The following is a 17,961-nucleotide window of genomic DNA, read 5'->3' as shown; positions in this document are numbered from 1 at the left end:
CCCTTCTGCCATGTTCTGTGGGTCAAGTCATCACAGAGCCTGCTCAGATTTCAGTGGTGGGGCTCTTCCTAATGGGAAGAATGTCTTGAGGAACTTGTGGCCATCTGTAATTTGCCATTTTATGTCAACATCTTCCAGACTTTTCTTTAAAGAGTATTACTACAAGTGGGGGGCAGGTGAAGTACCTTTAAAATGATTTTATTTTAAAATCTGAAGACCCCTCATATAAACTCTGATAATTCATAAAATGACTTAAAATAGCAAATTTCTCTACTCTTAGCCCTCAAAGCCTCTTCTCCACCTATATACCCCTAGACACAAACACACACACACACATACACGCACACACACACACACACACGCATAAAGATCTCCCATCTTTAAGCACGTCCTACCCCCGGTCAGTTCTTTGTTGAGGGTGTTGAGTAAATTCGTGTCACGGTCATGGAGGCTTGTGGTATAGTCCATTCCAGGTAGAAACTTTTCAAAAGGCATTTAACAGCCCTCTCCCACTTCCTGACCTACTCACACACAAGAAGACCAATGAATGAACAAAGCATGTCACCTGTAAAGGGCCACTGACCCGGGTTGGATGTACACATCTAAGCAGGCATCTCGTTACCCTCCTTATCTCCTACCGCATCGGATTCATTGGTTATGAAGCACTGAAGGGCTCACAGATGCCTGAAATAGTAATATCGACCCTAAAAGCTTTTCTCAAATTGGCTCAAATCTCATAATATTCACTCTTAGATCACATAAAGAAGCACTTGCCTTTGGATGCTGCCTTCAGGGAATCATAAAGCTGATCTCTTTAACTGCTAAGGGACAGAAGGCTAATTATCTTTAAAGAACCAAAATTAAGGTCTGACTACAAAGCAGTAAGATCAACTGCCTAAGATTCCATGGAAGCCAGTGTGTTAGTGGTCTGGGTTTAGTTTGTTCTGTTTGGTATTTTGTGCATATGTGAATGTGTATGACAGTCATGTTCTTATTTTCATAACTGGATGGCCCAATTTTATACAGTCCTCTTGAGAGATGAGGGGGCTGCTAGCAACACCCAGTAATCCAGAATTTTAACTAATGCTGTGGATCCTCCCTACAGAAAGACATACATGAGCCTAAGCAAAGTGTGCTGCACACTCTGGGGCATTCTCAGACACCCTTCTTGGGTTAAGAACCTCCACGCTAGAGATACCTCAGATCTTTGGTGATTCAGTGATTCGGGATAGGAGGTGAGTGCCTGAGGATGTCATGATGGCTTAGAGCTTATTAGGCCATGCCAGGTGCAACACAGGCAACTGTTTACAATCCTGTTTCCTTCTTAAGCCATCACAATAGTCACCTATGAATAAACCCCAACAGAGAAAGGCCAAGCAACCTAGATACAGCCCCAACTTCTGTACTAATGATCCTCCTTCCCACTGGTGAGGCAGAAACACTTTTGCATACCTCATTCCTTTTCCATCCTCACCCTTCTGTATTTCTCTTTCCCTCTAATATTTAATGAGCACCTTTTTAAAACAAACATTTAAAATAAATTTTTTATAAACATATAATGTATTATTAGCCCCAAGGGTAGAGGTCTGTGAATCACCAGGTTTACACCCTTCACAGCACTCACCATAGCACATACCCTCCCAATGTCCATAACCCCACCACCCTCTCCTACCCCCCTCCTCTCAACCCCCTCAGTTTGTTTTGTGAGATTAAGAGTCTCTTATGGTTTGTCTCCCTCCCGATCCCATCTTGTTGCATTTATTCTTTTCCTGCCCCCAAACCCCCCACATTGCATATCCACTTCTTCGTATCAGGGAGATCATATGATACTTGTAAGGAGCACCTTTTTAACCCCTTTCTTGGGGCAAGGGGCTAGGAATACAAATGTGGATAAAATATGGCTCCTCTTACTCATTAAACAAATTCACTGAACATTCACAGAACCCAATGTGCTTTGGTTTTCACAATCTACATCCCAGTAGGGGAAACACACTCCAGCCCACAAGCCACACACACATACACTTACAATGAATATATAAGGCCATAGCATAAGGATAGGTAAGCAACCAGGGGGCAGAGGAGGGAGGAAGTAATTGTCCACTAGGGTGGGTCATGGAAGGCTGCTCAGGAAAGGCGACATTGACCTCCGTATTCAAAAACAAACAGGCAGACAAGGAAGGAAGAAGGGACAGTATGTGCAGAGGCACCTGCAAAGCACCTGGTACTTCCCAGGTTCCGAGTTGCTGAGAGTTATTGAGAAACTTGTGCAAGATCAGCAGGAGTTAAAGCTGGAAAGACAGGGAGAGGCCAAATGTAGACAACCTAACCACCACACGAATGGATTCATAGTACTGACATAGACTCCAGAAGGCTCTTCCCAGAGAGATGAAATGATGGGTTTTAGTTTTAGAAAGCTAAGTCTGATGACAGAATAAAAGATGGATTTGATGAGGACCAAATGAAAAACAGGGAGGTTAGTTGGGAGGGAGGCTCCTGGGAAGTCCTGGTGAGGGATAAAAGAGGGACTAAACACTAAGCAGGGGCAGCAGGGAATGAGATGAAGTTCAAGTTCAGAAGACAGTCAGCAGATGGCATGGATGGAAACCGGCAAATGATTACATGAGGTGGGAGGGGGATAAGGGAGGAGTCATTATTAGGACTTCTGGGTCCCTTATTTGAGCAAACAGAAATGCAGTTGACCGAGATAGGGAGTATAGGGTTGTATGGGGTAAGATAATGAGGCCCGAGGGGCATGGGGAGTGTGAGGACCTGGGGAATACCAACTGGCAACTCTATCCTGGTGATGGGCCGACAGGTCCAATAAGCACTATTCATCTAGTCCTGGTTCTGAGGTCCTAACTCACCAAAATTGATATGGAAGTCCCATGAGTCTTTAGCCAATCTTATGTGGAAAAATAACTTTGTATAAAATTCTCAAGTGAGATAGATCATCTCAAGCATGAAAAGGGCCACTTGTGTTGTGGGTAACAATGAGAAAATCATCTTCGTGCTAAATCTGTCTTTCTCTCCCCTGACATCATAGCAGGCTCCGCCAAGACCACTATGATCAAGTTTTTATTCCTCCCTCCAACACTTCACAACAACTTTTGGCTGTGCGAGACGAATACTTCCATATGGTGCAATGTTTATGTTAAGACAGGAAAAAATATGAAATGCTTTCAGTAGATTTTATCCAAGAAACAGTAAATTTACAAATCCTAAGCACTTGGAACAAAATATTGGTCTGTAATTGATTCTGGATGAAGTGTACAACAGGAATAGGAAACTTGGGGTAGTTTGTTAATTACTGATGCCTAGAAATCTTGGGTGTCTTCATATAGCCCTCCCTAACTTTAATCTCAGACAGACTGACTTCTTGAATCTCTTTTGTCTTGTCTGTAAAATGGGTTTAGCAATTTTACCTACTCATGGGGTTTTTGTGAAGATTAAATGAGCTATTACAGGAGGTAAAGAACTCAGAATAGTAGCCATCAGATGGTAGGCACATAACAAATGTTACGTGAGAAATAATGAGGGGAAGGAACAGAATGAAGATGGGGGTAGAAGAGAAAAAGGACAGAGAGTAGATTTTTAAAATTTATTTATTATTTATAGAGGAATTATTTATTTATTATTTATTTATTTTTAGTTATTTATAGAGGAATGCCCACTGTCACCCACCTCAGAACTGCAGAGGCAGGAAGGATGTGTACCTATAATTTGGGTAAAAAAGATTTTTTGGGGGGAGGGGGTAGGTATACGAGGACTGCAACTTTCCAACACACATTTTTCATCATCATTCATTTTTAGAATTATATAATTCACTAGGACAAAGGAGAGCAAGAGGGAAAAAGGCAAGAGGATTAAAAAATTCCTGAATTTTCTAGTGGGGACTATTTGACATGCAGTATTACCCCAGGTCTGTGTGAAAGCAGTCCACAGAATTTTATTCTATTGACTCATTATTACTTTGGACAGACTGCCAACTTTTGTTTTAGTTTTCTAGTCACAAAAGCACAAGGGTCTTTTAGAATGATTTTTAATGTCTTCTAATTATAGGTACAAAGCATTTCCATACTTTCCCACTTTAATAGTGATAAAAATCAGGCAACGTAGATATCATTAGCTCTATTTTAAAAAGGGAAATGGTATATATTTATTACGTGCCAGGTAATATACTAAACACTATCCAAGGAGTGTCTCATCGAATCCTGTAACAAACCTAGGACAGTGGTGCTATCATCATCGGAGACTGGAAGAGAGAAGTTTAATAACTCCCAAGGGGACCTGACAGTAAAGACCAGAGACAAGATTTGAACCCACATGGGTCTGACTTCAAAGCCTATTTCCTACATCCTAACCACTATATTCTGCTGCTTAAAGATAATCAGATACATGTTCTTTCCTAGTATGGCAATGCTTTTAGCCTGAACTCAGCCTAATTAATTATAATCATGTAAACAACTTGTGAAATTACACAGAAATATTAAACTTTTTGATGTCTATCTCCATATTATGCTCCTAGAGTTGGTCAAGACACATGTCCATTTCTGTACATCTCCCGCCCTCAACGTTGTAAGAATCTGTATAAGACCAATAACAGTTGAATAAAGTTTCCAAATACCTAAACTACTTGGTAATAAGCTAAGAATCTGTTTCTTATTTATTTATAATACAGACTCATAGTTGTAGTTAAAAAAATGTAAGCACAAGTTTAGTGGAGGGTAGCTACCAATCTTTTGAATGGTTCAATAACGCAAACTACAAAAGTTGTTCATAAAAATGTGCTTTTTATTTCATTAAAAAAAAACCAACAACAACCTGCCCAATATCACTCCCCCTTCATGCAAACAGCTCTCATGTGAGAGTCTTTAAATTTTACGCTTTTTCCATTCTGGCTCATTCTTTGCTTCCTCATCATCAGATTCAACTTGGGCAAACATGGTTTTTGGCTGAGTCCTAAAAGAAAGTTAATGAAAAGAGGAAAAATTTAGTCAGCAAGTGTTTATTAGATTAGACTTTGCTACTTTCATCAAGTGGAAGCACGTCTGGGGAATCAACTACATCTCAATCATTAAATATCAATCATTAAACTTCTGGCAAAGAAAAGGATAACAAAAATTTACTTTTGTTCATCCAAAGAGTCAAAGAGTCTCTTAAAGATTTCCCTCTGTGGCAGACCATGTATGCTGTCCTTTTCTTAAATAAAATGAAAATACATCAAATTCAGTATAATCTTATATATTCATAACCACCCTCTACTTCAAACTCAAACTGGGACTTTTTGGGAGTCCACGTTACAGTTACCACGCAAGAACACACATGATCTTTATTTACAGCTCTCTGCGTTGTTCCTAGACTTAAGTAGTCCAAATACATGTGATTATGGTACATATGAACAGGAGAATTTGAGATAATCGCTTTCTTATTTAATGAGTCTAAAATAATTGATAGCATATAGAGTAACTTGAGCACTGCCAACAAAAATGAAACAACCAAACAAACAGATGGGACATTCTCTCCACCCCAACACCCAGTTCAGTGAATGGAAATGTCAAAACTCAAGCATTCTAGGATACATCACTGGCTACCGCTGTTGTTAATACTGGCACATGGTACCTCAAGCAATCTTTGTGTTAGGATGCTTTGGGCTTTGTAAACACACCTGGTTCAGTGACTTTTTTTTAATACACCATTCACATGGAAAATAATTTCAAGAATATGTGAAATGGTTATAATTGATGCTCCTTTCAGTTATGCTACTATTGAATCCCTTTTGAAAACAGCTCTATAGGGGCACCTGGGTGGCTTAGTGGGTTAAGCCTCTGCCTTTGGCTCAGGTCATGATCTCAGGGTCCTGGGATGGAGCCCCGCATCGGGTTCTCTGCTCAGCAGGGAGCCTGCTTCCCCTTCTCTCTCTGCCTGCCTCTCTGCCTACTTGTGATCTCTGTCAAATAAATAAATAAGATCTTTAAAAAACCCAGCTCTATCACATTACAAAGAAATATTTTTAGAAAGCTTTTTTTATTTCTTATTTTTTTTGGTTTCAGGAGTAGAATTTAGTAATTCATCACTTACATTCACTAGTGTGCTCCTTAATGCCCATCACCCATTTAGCCCATCCCGCCATGCCTCTCCATTAACTCTGTTTGTTCTCTATTGTTGAGAGTCTCTTATGGTTTAACCTCTCCTTTTTTTCCTCTCCCATAGGTTCATCTGTTTTGTTTCTTAAATGCCACATATGAGTGAAATCATATGGTATTTGTCTTTCTCTGACTAGCTTAGGTCACTAGGCATAATACTCTCTAGTTCTATCCATGTTATTGCAAATGGCAAGATTTCATTCTTTTTGATGGCTGAGTAATATTCCATTGTTTATGTATGTATGTATGTGTATGTATATGTATGCGTGTTTGTGTATATGTATGTATATGTGTATGTTCATATGTACATAGCACATGTTCTTTAGCCATTCATCAGTCAATGGACATTTGGGCTCTTTTCATAGTTTGGCTATTGTCAATAATGCTGCTGTGAGCATCAGGGTACATGTATGTGTCCCTGTGAATCTGTATTTTTGTATGTTTTGGGTAAATACCTAGTAGTGCAACTGCTAGATTATAGTAGTTCTGTTTTTAACTTTTTGAGGAACCTTCTCTGTTACTGTTTTCCAGAATGGCTGCATACATTACGAGGAAATATTAAAGCACTGTATCTGAAGATGATATATTTTTGCTTATATCTTCATCTTTAATTCAGTTCATTATATCAAGGTAATTCCAGAATGTTAAAATAATGACAATAACCATTCCTTTTCTTTGACAAGTGAAAACAGGGTTAAAACCTATGTTACTTGTTGCTGTCTCTTTATTATTCTGGGAAGAAATATATACTATCCACATTCATGCTGATGTTGTTCTGAAGCAGAAGCCATCATTCTGCGTCATTCTGGAATTCTGGAATTCCTCATGCCTGTCTCTCTAATGATCCACACACCTACCGGGAGTCCAAGGTGCCCCCATACACAATCCAGTCAGTTGAAATTCTTGTCACTTCAAGACACTGCTATGACATCTATAAACAGGTCACAGCCCTAACATTTCCAAAAACAGTTGCAGATTTTCATAGGTCATGAGTTGCTGAGTTACTAGAAAGCAGCCCCCCCACCCCTAGGCCGGCTCTCTAACATGTGACAGTAGGGCAACTGGTGTTCATTACATATTTCATCGTCCAGCAAAGATGTGGACCACTGAGGTACAGACAAGACCTATATGGGAACAAATGTGGTTTAAAAACTATTTGAAAAGAGAAGAAAATAACATGGTCTGGTAACCATATCTGGCAATAAGACAACAACTCATCAATTTTAGTTGGAATAAGACTTAAGTACTAAGAATTGGTGTTTTTTGGATATTAAAAAAAATTAAATGACAGATCACAGGAAGAACAAAACCTAAATCTTAAAAAGGCTATTCATTTAAGTAATTGCTCTCATATTCTACCTACTTTCCAAAGTATTTTTTACAAGTTGGTGGCTAACTTGAACATAGAATGAATGGAACTATTTCACAGGGGGGCAGAAAGGGAGTAATGACTGTAAAGAGGCATGGGGAATGTTTTGGGGGGATGGAAATATTCCACGATCTTGACTGAAGTGATTACACAGGTGTATACATTTGTCAAGACTTGAAATGGGTGCATTTTGTATCTTATTATACATATTATACTTCAGTAAAATGGCCCTATAAAGAAAATCAAAACCAATGAGTAGAAGGAAAGGGTAAACATAACAATACAACACTCAACTTCCTAGTAGCCCAGAAAAAGACAAAGAAAAAGGAAATATATTAGTTTTCAAAGGAGATACCTCTTCCCCCAGCACTAAATTAAATTAAGCAAAATTCACTGATTAAACTTTTACATCAGGATCACTTAGACTGTTGTGCTGAATTACCAGACCACAGCAGTTTCCTTTGTCCTCTCCAGGTATCTTAACTTAGGGGATATGAATTTGTTTTGGAAGGTAGAATGGTCTCTTTGAGGAATTCCATACAATTTAGTATTTTAAATTCCAGTGTTTGAACTAATAACAATGTTGCCAGAAAAAGAATCATATTATGTATATGCAACATCAAATCATGACATTTAGCTTTCAAACAGCCAGGCTGTCCTTCCCCCAAGGAGAAGCTCCTGTCCAGATTTTCCCAGCAGTACTTGTTTACCACTTTGTCTTTCATTTTATTGGCCAGGTAGGGAACACCTGCATGGAAGAAGTAGGCTCCTTTCAAAAAATGGTGCTGGCAAAATTGTACCAAAAGCAATAAATAGAACTGGACCCTCACCTTATTCCATATGCAAAAATTAACTTAAAATGGATCAAAGACGTAAACTTAGAGCAAAAACTATAAAATACTACAGAAAAGCTTTATGACATTGGATGCAGTAATGATTTCTTTGATAAGACAACAAAAGCATAAGCACACACAAAAAAAAACCCCAGGTAAACTGAACTATATCAAAATAAAACCTGTGCATCAGTAGATACAATCAACAGACTGAAAAGGCAGCCTATGAAAGGGGAGAAAATGTTTGCTAATTATATATTTATAAGGGATTACTACCTAGAATATATAAAGAACTCCTAAACTCAACAATAATAATAAAAACAACAATAACAACGAAACCCCAAACAACACAGTTAAAAACAGGGCAAAGGACTTCAACAGATATTTCTCCAAAGAAGATAGCAAAAGACTTAACAGGCACATAAAAAGATGCCCAAAATCGCTAAGCACTAGGAAAATCCAGACCAAAACCACAGTGAGGTAACACCTCACACCCAGCAGGATGGCTACTATCAAACAAAAGACAAACAAACCAAACCTAGAAAATACCAAGTATTGACCAGGATGTGGAGAAACTGGAACCCTTGAACAGTGATGGTAGGAATGTAAAATGGTGCAGCCTCTATGGAAAACAACACAGTAGATCCTCAAAAAATTAAAAATAAAATTACCATGTGGTCGAGCAATTCCACTTCAGGAAATATACCCCCATACTTTGAAAGTGGGGTCTGAAATATTTGTGCGCCCATGTTCGGTGCACCATTATCAGAACAGTCAGAACGTAGGAGCAACCTAAGTGTCATGGATAGAAGACTAGATAGAAAACAAAATGTGATGATATGTACAATGAAATTTATTCAGCCTTAAAAAGGAAAGAAACTCTGGCAAATGCCACAAAGATGAACCTTAAGGACATTATGCTAAGTGAAATAGGCAAGTCACAAAAAGACCTATACTGTGTCATTCCATTTATATGCGGGACCGAGACAGTCATATCCATGAGACAGAAAGCAGAATGGTGGTTGCCAGGGACTGGATAGAGGGGAAAGGAAGAGCCCTTGTTTAGTGACTATAGAATTTTAGTTTGGCAAGATGAGAAGAGTTCTGTAGACTGGTGTACTTAACACTATGGAAATGTACACTTAAAAATGGCTAAGAGGGTAAGTTTTAGGTTATGTATATTTACCAACATTAAAAACATTTGTTTTGATTAAAAAAAGAAGAACCAGACTCTTGGGTTTGGGAATAAGGAATAATGAACCTGCTTTTAGAATAAACAGGAAGCACCCTGGAGAAGGCCTCAGCCTCCAGTCTGGGGCCCAGCCTAGAGCAGTGCTTCTCAAACCATCTGTGGTGCACGGCCAGGCTTTGTTTTCTAATTTCCAAACCCTTGCAGATAAGTACCATATTTCTAGAAAAATAAAAAGACTGCAAAGTGCAAATCCAAATTTTAATTCGATTCCAAAAATGTATCAAATTGCTCTACAATTTCCTAAGTGCTTACTCTCAATTCCTACACTTCCCCTCATGAGTACTGCTTGGGAGAGTGCACTGAGCAGCACCTGTGGGAACACCTGCCCCCCTCCGCAGCTGGGGACAGAAAGCAGTAAAGCAGGGCTCTGAAACCAGGCTGTGGAGGAAGAGTCTGTCTTCTTCTTTTATTTTAAGATTTCTTTCTTTTTTTTTTTTTTTTAATTTATTTGACAGAGAGTACAAGTAGGCAGAGCAGTAGGCAGAGGGAAAAGCAGACTCCCTGCTGAGCAGGGAGTCCGATGTGGGGCTGGATCCCAGGACCCTGGGATCATGACCCAAGCTGAAGGCAGTCGCTTAACAGACTGAGCCACCCAGGCGCCCCTTTTTAAGATTTCATTCATTTATTTGACAGAGATCACAAGTAGGCAGAGAAGCAGGCAGAGAGAGGAGGACGCAGGCTCCCTGCTGAGCAGAGAGCCCGATATGGGGCTCGATCCCGGGACCCTGGGATCACGAGCAAGCCGAGGGCAGAGGCCTCAACCCACCAAGCCACCCAGGCGCCCCAAGTTGATGTCTTCTTAACATCAACTCTGACACAGGATGAGTTTCCTTCAACTGGAGGGAAGTACTTCTCACCTTGGGAGAAGCCCACCCTAGATAATGGCACTGAAGACTGAGTAAAGGACTGAGTTTGAGGCAGCGCTCTCACAGGCCCACCCCTGAAAGAGCAGTCCTTAATCCCTGGGAGTGAGGCATGAGCAGGTGGGGGGAGATGTGGCCCAGAGACAGAAGTTTCCCTTGTTCCAATCCGTCCTGTCCCCAATACCAACATTCTCACAGCACCATGCGCATAAGAGCTCTATGTTATTTGCTGAACTAAGACTAGGTTCTTCAAAAAAAAGTATTTGACTTGCGTACATCTCTATTTAGTCTAGAGAATGCATTATAGAAGCAAAGTGAGACAATTACAGCCTTAAATCTTGAAGCTATTCTTTCTTTTCAGCAACTGTTATCTTTAAATTTATTTCCAGCAGTTATTCTTTTGAAAAAATTTGGAAACTCCTATATGACAAAGAACCCCTCACTGCCCCCCCAAATTCAGTTCAGATTATCTAGGGCATTTAAAATGGGTTTCTGCAGTCACTACTTTTTAAGACAACGAGAAACAGAGATGATTAGGAAGAGTTAGGAACAGAACCAAAAGATTTCTTCCCTGGGGGATAGCCTAATTTGCCCTTGACATAGAAAACTACTATAAAAATAAATCAACAATGCCAAGCAGAAGTAAAATGACACATGCAAAAAAAAAAAAAAAAATGCTAATGGATTTGAAAACACTTAAAAGTTGCTCCAGAAGCCCCTGCTTTTAAAACCAATAGGAAACCAACAAATAAACAAGAACAACAACAACAAAAAAAACTTCAAGTCTCTATTAACATTGTTCCTGGCCACAAAAGTGGATTCCTTTCTGAGCTGCTTAAAGAAACAGAATTTGTAGCTGATTTTAATATAGACTTTGTTGGGTGCTCCTATGAGTAAGAGAAAACCAAACCAAACCAAATGGGCACTAAACACATGGCAAGAACTCAGGAAATATACATAGAAATAAAAATTGAGCAAGAAATATAACCCACCACCTTAAGAAAGCATTACCATTTCTGACCCATTCCTGTATCTTCTATTTAATCAGCTCGTCTAGGATTCTATACCTTGTTTCTCAAGAGACAGGAAGTTGCCAACTCAAACTTCTAGCCTCATGGAAGATTTGTGTCAGCTGCCCCTAAACAAAAGCCTATAAAAAGACTGATTTGAAGGAAAAGGTGGTAAGGGGAACATTCCATTCAGCCAAGGGTATAATCAAGGCAGCTGCTCAACAGGTCAGTAGGGCCCTGGTAAACCTTATTGAGAACCAGCAGAGTAACCCACATGATTGAAATCAGCTTTATCCAGACTATCTAACTTACTGGTTGATGGCCCACACTAACCCATTTTTCTAAATGTTAACTGAAAACTTAAACTTAACAGAAAGCTGTTTTCCTGTTTGATTAACTCACTTGGTGAACAGTAAACATTTCTCACTTGACTACATACATCAATTTGTTTACTAGAGTTACCAAGAAAAGGAGAACAGATTATGTATCAACATAATTATTGTTATGAACCATTCAATAAACTAATCAGAGAAGGGCTGAAAGTTTTTTTGTTTCATTTTGTTTTAGCTTCAGTAAACTCTGCATTTGCTAATAATTAACATTTCATGAAGCAAAGATAAAAGCTTAAGCAAATGTCTTTCTCAAATCTATCAATTCTTATGAGATGATACTATGTGCTGAATAATTTTCCCCTTGGGACATTTTTTAAATGGAATTCTCACACATATCTGGACAAAGCAAGTTTTTCCCAGCAACTGTGTGTTAGCGGAAAAATGTCAGAAGCCCAACAAAAACTGAGTCCCACCTTCAGTGTTTCTATCCAGGGGAATCTGGTGTAGAATAGTCAGTAATAAATAAAGATTCCTCCTGCAATATTCTATGAGGACATTTCTGGGGTGCACTGCTGGTGTGAGATATTCAAACTGTCAGCAGAGCGGTCTTCTCTCTTCTGACTGAGCTCTAACCTAGGACTTTTACACTCCCTTTCCAGAAGAATCTCAGAATGTTTTCAGCTGCATTGGAAAGTACACAGATCATGTTCTTTTTAATTAGGGATATTCTTCTGATATGATTCATTTAAAAAGCATAAAGCCAGTTCCAGGGTCACAGAATGAGTATGAGGAGAAATCACTTATAATATTCAGTCATCAGTATGTGAGTATAAACCACAAGCTTTTTTGGCTCAGGGCCCATTGTTTATTATGAAGGAAAACCTCAAAGCCAAAGTCAATTATAGCCATGACTTGACAATCTGACACACTTGTTAACCCTGTTAGAATGAATACGGTCCAGATGAACTGTGACCCAGTCATCACAATTGCAGAATTATTAAGATTAAATAAGGGGCTTGACCAAAAGATTCCACTTGAAATGGGCCCTTCTTTCTGGTGAGGAGCTAATCAAAGATACATTTTTTTTAAATATTAGGGATGAATAAGAAGATGAGATGCAACATGCCGTTTCTATTTTCTTCAAAAAATGAACACATAATATTTTGGGAAAATAGATAAACATCTCTCGGACTCATTAAAGAGGGCACACTAACTCATAATGCTGGTGTGTGAGTTCAAAGCCTAGATGAAGGTAGGGAAAAGGGACAAACATGAAACCTGTGGAAATGGGAAACAGAAAGAGAAAACAGAGGGAAAAAAAACAAAAAAACCCTCTAAAATCACCACTATCCGCCTTATCACCAAATGGTTAAACAAATTAAAGGAAAAAATCTTTGAAGAGTGCACAGGCCTAAGGCTGTCCAGGTGTCATGGCGCCCTCTTTCAACTGTAGAGCTGGGCCTTACTTTACCACAGACAGGCTATCCTCACACATGGGGAAACAGGCCCGGGCCACATCAGCGAAGCACAGGGCAGGAGCAACACCCTGGAACTTCTGGTTCTTAGTCTAGTGCTTGCCTCTGCCATTCTGGCTTACACAGTTGTCTTTTCAGCTTCACTAGTACTCAATTTTTTTTTTTTCATATCTGCCATGAGTTGCTTTGTGATGAGAAGCAGTACACTGTAGTCGTCAAGGGCAGAAGCTTGACCCGGAAGCCAGACAGCCTGCACTCAGATCCCAATTCTGCCACCTGCTACCTATATGGCTTTGGTCAGCTTATAAGCCTCAATCTGCCTCAATCTCCTCATCTGTAAAATGGGGACAATAATACCGCTTCCTTCACAGCACTGTTGAGAAGATTAAATGAATAATATATATACAGTTCTCAAACAGGGCTGGCATACTGTAAGTATAATAAAAGTATCATTTTTATTATTATACCCTTTGCTTCTGCTATCATGGATTGCTCATCTCATACAAAATGTTTTCAAAAAGTTATATGTAGAATAATACATTTAGCAAAATAATTTATATATTAAATACATGACAGCACCTTGCTATTTTAAAAAAAAAAACAGGGAAATTACTTGGTTGTGCAAATAATCTGTTTCTTCAGCATAAATCTCTATAATTGGAATAATATATTCTGTACATTTTAAAGGGGTAAATCATTTGTGGTTTATTTGTGGTTTACTTTAGTAAACAAAAATAGTTTTACAAAATAGGTTTACAAAATAGTCACCTGGGAAACTTCTTAAGATGCAGATTTCCAGCCGCAAGCTCACAGAGTCTAGCTGAGTGTGAGGAGCGGTCTAGAAACCTGCATCTTTAACCCCCCTTCTCCCACCCTTGACTCTGACACAAGGCAGTCCACAGAACCGCTCTGAGAAATGCTGGCCTCTACACAGGGATATGCTGGACGGGGACAATCAGTCACCTAAATATAACTCAGGGAAAAAGTTACACTTTCCTCTGTGGGTTTATGTCTCTTCTTGGCAAAAACAATATACAAACCTTTACTCGCTCAAAGAACGACCTCTTTAAATACTGCCTACTGACCCAACATGGTTTTAAACAGATCCTTTACAGATGGGAACGATATTTCAGCACACACACCTACATCCAGGTATCCCGTATCTGACAAGACATGCACACTGAAAACTACACGGATGGAACTAGCGAGAATGGCAGCTTCTCTGGCAGGAAAAGTGACCATGGCTGACAGAGCTGTCAGGATGGCAGGCTGCTGGCCTGGGGCCAGGCTCTCACACACGTCCATCTCGGTGTGATGTGTAAGCTAATAGCATTCTGGATCTATATCCTGCCCGCCCTCCAGCCGGCTCCTCTTCCCTCCCGGCACAGCCACTTCTTTTAACCAGAAACTGTAATTGAATCTGCCCACGTGTGGCTGCACGAGGGGCCTCTGTGATCCTGCTGGGTTTTAAAACTTCTATGGCCCTCACACTGCTGGTGCCAGGAATGAAACTCGAGGCCTCCATCGGCACAGGTAAAGTGTTTAAAGACCGTTCGTTATCATCACTGGAGAAAGAAGGTGGATACGTGTCATGTGCCAGCACGGAGATTTATGGAATGCCTAATGGGGCTTTTCTGTGATAAAGTGAGATACAGTCAATCTTCATTTCATCACTGACAGAAGTCAATTGCAGTGAAGAAAAACAACCAGACACACATTCTCAATTACAGTGACCTTTACGGAAAGATCCTTTTAAATATTAGCTTCCCTTCGGAGACTCTGCCACTTGGCAGTAAACAGTATACTCCAGCAGGTGAACACAGGAGAAATAGCAGCACAGCCCTGGCTAACGAGTCACATGCCGCAGACAGTGCCATGAACTTAGTATGCAAGAAGTGGAAGGTGACCAAATGGGCTGGAAGGAGACGGGAGGAAAATATCCACCGTGGAAGGGTATAGATATTAAGAGAGAGCGCAGCCCTCTGAAGAGCTCACTGGATGAGGGACGGCGGGAGCTGAAGTCCAGTGCTGCTGCAGTCACTCTGGACGGCAAGCTTCAGCCTCCTCACATGTGGGGTAAAAGACAGGACAGTGCCTGTTCTCCCCACCCGGCAGAGCTAAGATTTAAGCAAGCACATTATTCAACTGTAAATATAATTCAACTACCTATAATGCCGGAAAATATCATCCGTTAATGCTCACCAAAAAAAACCAAAAGAACTTCCGCTTCAAGCAATTCTATTTAAAGAAAGCTGAAAATCTGGGTGCATGAATCCCCAGGAAAATATTAATTACTAAGCAGACACAGAAGACTTGGAAAATCCAAACAGAATATTTACCATGAGGGGATGGAAAAGAGAGAAACCAAGAAATTACTCTTTTACCTTCTCCTCCACAAAAGCACCGGGCTGTGACAGTTTCACAGGTGAACTCTATCAAATCTTTACAACGTAGATAGGTTTAATGGTATTCAAAACAGTTTGAGAGTATATACAGAAAAGCGTACAAGATTTTTCTGAAGCCAGTCTGACACACGACAAAGAATAAACCATAACTATGTAAGGGTCATGCCAAAGATGCAAGGACAATTCAATATGAGGAAAGCCAATAATATACTTCATCATACTCATTGATCAAAGTAGAAAAGTCACAGGGTCACTTTCGTGAAATACAATAAATGAATGTAATAAAATTCAGCATCTATTTCAGATGAACATGCCTCTGTTCTTTGTATGGTGTTTTCTTTGCATGGAGTGCTCTTCCCTTGGATATCCACACGGCTCACTCCTTCACTTAAGTAAAAAATCACATAGCAGAGGTTTTTACCCCAATCACCGTATCTAAAAAATAGTAACCTTTTCTTTCCCTGGTTACTCTACATCCACTTATCCCTATTTTAGTTTTATTCTTTGCACTAGCTATCATCTAAAATTTAGGGACTTATTTACTGTATCTGGCAACCCGAATATAAGCTCCATAAAAACTATATCCCCATAATCTAGAACAGTACCTGACCCATAGTGTTCAATAAATCATTATTGAATAAATAGAAGAGAAAGATATGGATTCATCTGTAACATCTTGTATGCACGAGTTCTCAAAAATTATGCTTTATGGAGAAGTATTATCAAACAATGACATCATTAAACAATTGAGCAATGTGATATTGCCAATATTTGACTTTTTTTCACCTACAAAAGGGCAATTACTTGATTTAACCTAATGGAGTCACTCCTTTAAAGTTCAAATTAAGAAAAAGATGTGAGGTATCATGACATTATTTAATACCGTGCCAGCAGTATTAGTAAATACAATTAGATAACTAGTACAAAAACTGGGCAACATTTACTTATGATAAAAACTCTCAAAAAAGTGGGGCTAGAGGGAACATACCTCAGCATTATAATACCTGTATGTGAAAAATCCATAGCTAACATCACATTTAGTGCTAAAAACCGAAAGTTTCTCTCTAAGATCAGGAATAAGAAAAGGATGTCTACTCTTTGCCACTTTTATTCAACACAGTACTAGAAGTCTTAGCCACAATAATAAGACAAGAAAAAGAAATGAGGCACCCATACTGATAAAGAAGTTAAACCATTACCGTTGGCAGATGACATGGTCCCATACATAAAAAAAGCCTTAAGACTCCAACAAAAACTATTAGAAGTAATAAATGTATTCAGTAAAGCTGCAGAATTTGGAAGTTAATACCCAGAAATCAGTAGTGTTTCGATACACTAATAATAGGGTAGCAGAAAGATAAATTAAGAAAACAACATGATTGTACCAAAAAGAATAAAATGCCTAGAAATAAAGTTTACCAAAGAGGCGAAAGACTGTACTCCAAAAAACTATAAAACACTGATGAAAGAAACTGAAGACACAAACAAATGGAAAGATATTCCATGCTAATGGATTGGAAGAACAAACATTATTAAAATGTCTATATTACCCAAAGCAATTCAATACAACCCCATATCAAAATACCAACAACATTTTTCACAAATCTAGAACAAATAATCTTAAAATTTGTATGGAACCACAAAAGACCCCAAACTTCCAAAGCAATCTCAAGAAAAAAGAACAAAACTGAGAGTATCACAATACCAGATTTTAAGACATACTACAAAGCTAGAGTAATCAAAACAATATGTTACTGATACAAAAACAGACACATAGTTTAATAGCAGAATAGAGAGCGCAGAAATAAGCCCAAACTTATGGGCTTGATTATAATTATCAATCATAGATTGATTAATGCTTAATCAATCTATGACAAAGGAGGCAAGACTATACAATGGGGAAAACCCAGTGTCTCCAACAAATGGTGCTGAGAAAGCTGGACAGTTACATCCAATAAAGGGAAACTGGACCCATTTCTCACACCATACACACAAAAAACCCTCAAATGGATTAAAGACCTAAATGTGAGACCTGAAAAGCCAAAGATTCTAAAAGAGAATATAGGCAGTAATTTCTCTGACATCGGCCTGTACAAACATTTTTCTAAATATGTCTCCTGAGGCAAGGGAAACAAAAGCAAAAATAAATGAGTGGGACTACATGGAAATAAAAAGCTTCTGCACAGCAAAGTAAACCATTAACAAAACGACAACCTACTGAATAGAAGATACTTGCAAATGACAGATCCAATAAGAGGTTAATACTCAGAATACATAAA

General features: G+C 39.1%; 1 protein-coding gene across 1 annotated transcript in view; it reads right to left on the bottom strand.

Annotated features, from left to right (window-relative positions):
• Positions 1-4,776: 4,776 nt before the first annotated feature.
• WDR70 (WD repeat domain 70) overlaps positions 4,777-17,961 on the bottom strand; it is a 298,705-nt gene continuing 285,520 nt past the window's right edge. Inside the window, exon 18 of the mRNA XM_059417015.1 lies at positions 4,777-4,959. Coding sequence (XP_059272998.1) covers positions 4,872-4,959 — 88 coding nt within the window. The 3' untranslated portion in view covers positions 4,777-4,871. The remainder of the gene's footprint in view (positions 4,960-17,961) is intronic.

Source organism: Mustela nigripes, chromosome 12, assembly GCF_022355385.1.
Source record: "Mustela nigripes isolate SB6536 chromosome 12, MUSNIG.SB6536, whole genome shotgun sequence".
Lineage (NCBI taxonomy): Eukaryota > Metazoa > Chordata > Mammalia > Carnivora > Mustelidae > Mustela > Mustela nigripes.
The sequence above is the reverse complement of the archived record's forward strand: the minus strand, read 5'-3'. Positions and strand labels throughout refer to the sequence as shown.